We start from the raw sequence: 6,301 nt of genomic DNA on the forward strand, positions 1-6,301 counted from the left end.
TGGAAACACAGAAATGGACAAACTATCTCCAATTAAAATGAGTATTCTTTAAATGAACACCAAAACACAATAAATGACTTTGAGCCTCATGCATGAAAAGTGTGCTTGCACTAAAAGAAAGGCTAAACTTGACAGTAGCATGAAGAGTGTTGCTTTCATGCTACTCCCTACTCACAGAGTGCATGCTGAGTCACTACGAGTCGACAGCACATTGCAAGACTGCCTATTTTGTGGGAAAACAAATAAATATGTTGTCACTGAACATTTGTTGAACATTTTTTGCAGCTTCCCAGGTACGTTAATTAACAACATTTCCTCATTATGTTAATAGAAAGCAGAATTATGTTTCCCACAAAATTTGCTGTTGCAGATTAGTTGTATATAAACTTGTATATAAACCAGAAAACATGGCTGATTTACATCATCTGGTTTTCATATTCGACACTTTTGTGATTTCAGTGAATTAGTTTTCTAATTTTTCTTTTTGCAATAAGGTACTTAGGAAGTACAGTATCAAAAGTGGACTATTAAAAAAAATCAGTCTATGAAAACACAAGCATTAAGATAGATTTTCTGTGTATCTGTGTGCGACTGTGAATTTATTTGTTCCATCAGCATTTAGTGAATCAAACTGTAGTTTCAACCAATGGATAAGCACATAACTAGAACAACACATCTCATGTTAATGCAATATAGCAGTTATGTAACAGCTTTGCAGAGATGATGAGAAAAATTAATCATCTCTTTTACTTATTACGATGCTTTGCTCACAATGTGTGTAACAGAATATACTGACTGGATGAGTAAAATGTTTTATTCAGACGAACACTGTCTGGTTTGGGAGTTTCCAGGCACTGAATCAACATTGCTGCACCTGAAATCCAAACTATTGACTTTGAAGACAGCACAGTCCTTTTTCAGTTGGATAATAATTAACAGAGAGGCAGCTTAAAAGACTAAATAGGCACAGACAGACAACATAATTTGTTTTGTTAAAGGTCCATCATGAGGATTGAGGTTGCTCTCCAGCTGGGCTTCTGTGCCCTGTGTCTAACTCTGGTGCTTCTTGAAGGAGGAATGTATGTATACGCCATATTTCATTTACACAACGGCAGGATGTTGTTTTAATTCGCTTACTCAGGATTTGGTGCTGGAGAAAGAGTTGCAATACATGAAATGTGTATTTCAGGGGAGTGGAGCTTCCTGATCCACCTGCAGTACATTGTGTTTGGAGCCGCTGGTCCGAGTGGAGTTCTTGTGACCCTTGCAAGAAAACCAGAGTGAGTCTGTTAAAACTGCTGTCGACGGCAGTGACTAAAAACTCAACTAGCCTAATCACATCAATAACATGCGAGCTAGCGCGTGACAAACTGTACTGCCCTGAGAAGCCAAAATGCGGTAATTACGTACTTGGTCAAAATTCTGTTTCAGCCAGAAAAAACTAGCAATCTGGCTAGTCACGGCTAGCTGTTTAGCTACAGCTAAATAATTTTGGAGGTTTAGCTAACAGGACAAAGTGGATAAAGTAACTTACTTTTTGAAACTGAATCAATTTTGATGCTCCTATAACTCATTAACTTAATTTATTATTTGACATAAATTAGGAAGTAGCTATCTAAATCTAATCACAATGGACAAAAAATACCATCAGATGCTACTAAAAGGTAGCTAAATTTTAGCTTAGCAGAAAAGCATGTTTTTGGATGTGGTTAAACTTCCTTTAAATCACATATTTAAACGTATTTAATTAAAGATTTAGTTATTAAACTAGCTAATTCATCCAAATGAGCTAGAAAGGTGAAGCAGAAGCAAGAACACATTATTTTTTGTAAATACTGCATTTTCCCTTTGCCCTTTAGATTGTCAGGTGACAATCAGCCTGAAGAGGCAGAAAATCAAAGTTTTCCAACGTATCTGTCACACTGTTTGGCTAAAGGCCTTTTAAATCAACTTCACTGTTTCTGTAGTTGCTGCTTTATGCCTTTGTGAGAAAGTGCAGATGCTTAACAATCATTTATAAATGATCCGTGGCCCTCAGAGGCGATCCCGCAGTCCAGAAGTGTTTGGCCAGTTTGCTGGCGAGTCCTGCCAGGGATCACTGGGAGACAGAGAGTTCTGTATAACAGATGCTACATGTGAGCTACCGCCTGCCGCCGTGTGCTCCGAGACGGAGTTCCAGTGCGAGTCAGGTACTCATGTCGCACCTGCAGCACCTTCCTCTTCATTATTTTAGGCCCGATCAGGCTAACACCCATCTTTACGCAGGTTCTTGCATCAAAAAGAGATTAATGTGCAACGGGGACTACGACTGTGAGGACGGATCAGATGAGGACTGTGATCCTGGCCGTAAACCCTGTGGTTCAGCCGTTCTGGATAGCAATGAGCAAGGCAGAACAGCAGGATACGGGTAAGAGTGGATTATTAAACAGCTAATTTGTTTGCAAAAATGATCAAAGAAGCATTCAGAGCAGATGCTTTCTTATGCTATCTGAATTGTTTTTAACAATAAAAAAGAAATTTTAGGAGGATGGGACCATTATTACCACTCTCACGTCTGCATACGAAAAAAAGCTAGACCCAATTATCTTAGATTAGCTTAGCATAAAGCCTAGAAGTAGGGGGAAACAGCTAGCCTGTCTAAAGGCCAAAGAAATCAGCACTTACAACCCTCACTAACGTGCCTCTCAGATTTTCTTTACCTTTAAACACAGCTGGGCAAGCTGTGTGCCTTTACTATATGTCAAGCTAAGCTAATCATCTCCTGGCTCAAACATCGATCTTCTTATCTAACTCTCAGTCAACTGTACATAACTAACCTGAACGTGGGCAGTGCACTCGAGTACTCTTCAAATATTTTAACTTCCTCTAAGCAGTTGCAATACTGTAATATAGTCTGAAAAGTGGCCACTGTGTCCTTGCATCAGAATCAACATCTTGGGTGCAGATCCTCGAATGAACCCCTTCAACAATGATTACTTCAATGGGTTGTGTCATCGAGTGAGGAATCCAAACACCGGGCGCCACGACAGGCTTCCCTGGAACGTTGGCGTGCTCAACTATGAGGTTAGCCAGACCCGTTTCTCCTGTTGTATCCCGAGGATGCAATCATTAAGTGTGTGTGTGTGTGTAAAATGATGAAAATACAGCATGTCAGCGAGGATTCGGTCCCTTAACACTTCTGCTGCCTGTCTGTCTAGACTCTAGTGGAGGAAACGGTTTCAAAAGAAATCTATGATGACACGCACAGCCTCCTGAGGGAAATGCTGAAAGAGATGAGCATTAAAGTCGACGCTGGGCTTTCCTTCAAATTCAAGCCAAGTGAGAAGTCCTTGTCCAATGTCTCTCTGAATCTGAATTTAGATTATCAGTATGAGAAGAAAACAATGATTAAGGAGATGTCAGAGTACACCAACATTAAGGTGAATGTCAGCAACAAAATTGTGCAACCAATGCTAGCTCAACGTGTGCAAACCATATGCATCTGTGTTTCTTAATATTTCTCTCCTGCACACTCAGAACAAGAGCTTCATGCGGGTGAAGGGCAGAGTGCAGCTGAGCACCTACAGGCTGCGCTCCCGTGACCTCCATCTGGCCGACGAATTTCTGGAGCATGTCAAATCTTTGCCTTTGCAGTATGAGAAGGGTATTTATTTTGCCTTTCTGGAGGATTACGGAAGCCACTACACCAAAAATGGGAAGTCTGGCGGCGAATATGAGTTGATCTATGTTCTCAACCAGGACACCATCAAGGCGAAAAGTACGTGTGCCCCATCAAGCGTCTCTTTGATTTGTCACAATGCTGACAGAACTGAAAGGTTTTAAGCACTCATCCTCTGTACTTTGTGATTCTTGCAGATCTGACAGAGAGGAAAATTCAAGAATGCGTCAAATTGGGCATCACAGCAGACTTTGGTAGCACGTCTGTGACTGATGGAAAAGCTCACTTCAAGAAAGACGGGTGTAATAATGTAACAACAAATTCCACAGGTCTGCTTTCCCTCAATTACCTGATCACACTGATACTTAAAGATTATAGAGTTAATATTCAAAGGATACGTGTAGATTCTATCCTAATACAGTCCTCACATGAGTTCATAACAGTTGCTTCTCCTCAGCATACTGCCCATGCAACAACTCCTTTGTGACTTGACAACATTGTAAGACACTAGGGACAAAATTAATTGCCTTGTTCCATGAAAAATTGCATTCTTGACTTTAGGCAGGGCTCATATGAGACTTCAGCAGTATTAGTTAAGTTTGTATTAGTATTAGTATGCAGCCCAGCAAGGAACAGCTGTTTTGGGAAACACATACTTTATGTGAAAAAGACCCTAACTGGGCAAGATAGACTGAACCTAACCTTTACCACCACTGTTGTAACACAGGAGAAATTCATGGAAAAGCTCTGGTGGACAAGGTCATGACATCGGTCAAAGGAGGTACCCTAGAAAGTGCTGTCACTATGAGGGCGAAACTGAATAAGGAAGGGGTGATGGACATCACTACGTATCAGGACTGGGCCCGAACCATCGCTGAGGCCCCTGCACTGATTTACAGTGAGGTAGGATTGAGAGATTGGCAAAGTGAAGCTGTAACAACATCATTAAAGGTGCCACACTGTGATGACAATGGGGTTTTTTTTTAGCAATGTTAGTGGCATGGACATGGTTGTTGGGTCAGTGGATTGGTCAGTCCACCACTTTGGTCCAGACTGAAATATCTCAGTTACTATTAGACGGATGAATCCAAATGACTGATCCCCTTACTTTTCATCTAGTGCCACCAGCAGGCCAACAGTCTCACTTGTCCTGTGAATTATCTCAAAATCTACTTGATTAATAGGCACATGATTGTATCCTATCTGGTGATCTTCTGAAGTTTCCTTGATGTTTTTGGCTTTTATTAATCTAAATCTATCTAATCAAGTGCTAGCATGCTAACATGCCAAACAGAAATGGTGAAAAACATACCTGCTAAATATCAGCATGTTAGCATTGTCGTTGTGAGCATGCTAGCATGCTGATGTACAGCTTTACAGAGCCACTAGCATGGCTGTAGACTATTATTGCCTTCAAATGGGGTTGTGTTTAATGTTTTCAGGAGAAGAGCCGTGTTAGCATTTAGCTCAGAGCACTGCTGTGCCTATGTACAGCCTCATCTTATTCCTCTGTCGTTGTCGCCTTTGCATTTCTTGCATTACATTTCCCACTTGCTAGCTTGCTGAATTGCTAGCCTTGGTGGCTTGTGGACACCACCAGTGTCCATGTTATCATTTCCTTGCAGCGGTCTTCTCACAACTTAACCACATGAGCCTCCCAAGTCGTAACCAGAACTCCAATTTCATGGCAGCATCTTAGTCTTGTTATAAGATATGAGGCAAATAAGCGATGTTGTGAAAAACATTTTTTGTTATTATATTCCAGCAAGTGAAATGGTGCACTTATTCTGTCATTCCCGACAGCCGGAGCCCATCTATATGTTGATCCCATTGGAAATGCCGGACGCTAACTCCAGGATAGCCAACCTGAAGCGGGCCATAGCAGACTATGTGGCCGACTACAACGTGTGCAAGTGCAAGCCTTGTCTGAACGGGGGCACTCTGGCTCTGCTGGATGGAAAGTGTATATGCTTGTGCCCTCACCTGTTTGAAGGCCTGGGCTGCCAGAATTACAAGGGTGATAAAGCTAAAAGTCCAGGTAAGAGTAAAGAGTGGTAAATAAGGTCTACATACAAGGCCATTCATATCACTTTAGGTCATTTTTCTTTTCTTTATGTGTTAATTTGGACAATGTTTTGCAGGTGAAAGGCCGACTGTTACCCAGGAAGGTAACTGGTCGTGCTGGTCCAGCTGGTCCAGCTGTAACGCGGCGAAGCGCACCAGGACACGCAGCTGTAACACAGAAGGGCTCCTGGGAGCTGTGTGCAGAGGAGACACCAGCAGCGAAGAGTACTGCTAAACAGATGATAAATGATCATTTAACAAACAATCTCGCTTTCTGACACACACACACTGGACACACAAAAAAGCTGAAAATCTAAAGATTTGAAATCACGAGCAGTTTTGTCTTCGCATGATTAGAAAAACAGAGCCATCTTGAGGTTGATAATGGATAATACAGCTCACAAATATGTTTATATTTTATGATTTAAATATGTGGAATCAGTTGTAAATATGTACACGTGGATTAAATGGAACATTTTCTCCATCGTAGCCCAGCACAGGAATTATTTTCATGTCACGCTTTCATTCCACTTAAAGGGATGGTTTGATATTACGTACAGCAGATGGCAGTGAGCACAC

The 6,301-nt window shown here is 41.4% G+C and overlaps 1 protein-coding gene across 1 annotated transcript; it reads left to right on the forward strand.

Annotated features, from left to right (window-relative positions):
* Nucleotides 1-1,005: 1,005 nt before the first annotated feature.
* Nucleotides 1,006-5,957, forward strand: c9 (complement component 9). Its single transcript, XM_041960344.1, has 11 exons — nt 1,006-1,079; nt 1,190-1,280; nt 2,039-2,189; nt 2,266-2,407; nt 2,925-3,063; nt 3,198-3,419; nt 3,517-3,757; nt 3,856-3,987; nt 4,386-4,561; nt 5,462-5,696; nt 5,800-5,957. The coding sequence occupies exons 1-11, from the start codon at nt 1,006-1,008 to the stop codon at nt 5,955-5,957; spliced, it is 1,761 nt and encodes a 586-aa protein (XP_041816278.1).
* Nucleotides 5,958-6,301: the final 344 nt, after the last annotated feature.

The sequence above is a fragment of the Chelmon rostratus genome, chromosome 19, assembly GCF_017976325.1.
Source record: "Chelmon rostratus isolate fCheRos1 chromosome 19, fCheRos1.pri, whole genome shotgun sequence".
Lineage (NCBI taxonomy): Eukaryota > Metazoa > Chordata > Actinopteri > Chaetodontiformes > Chaetodontidae > Chelmon > Chelmon rostratus.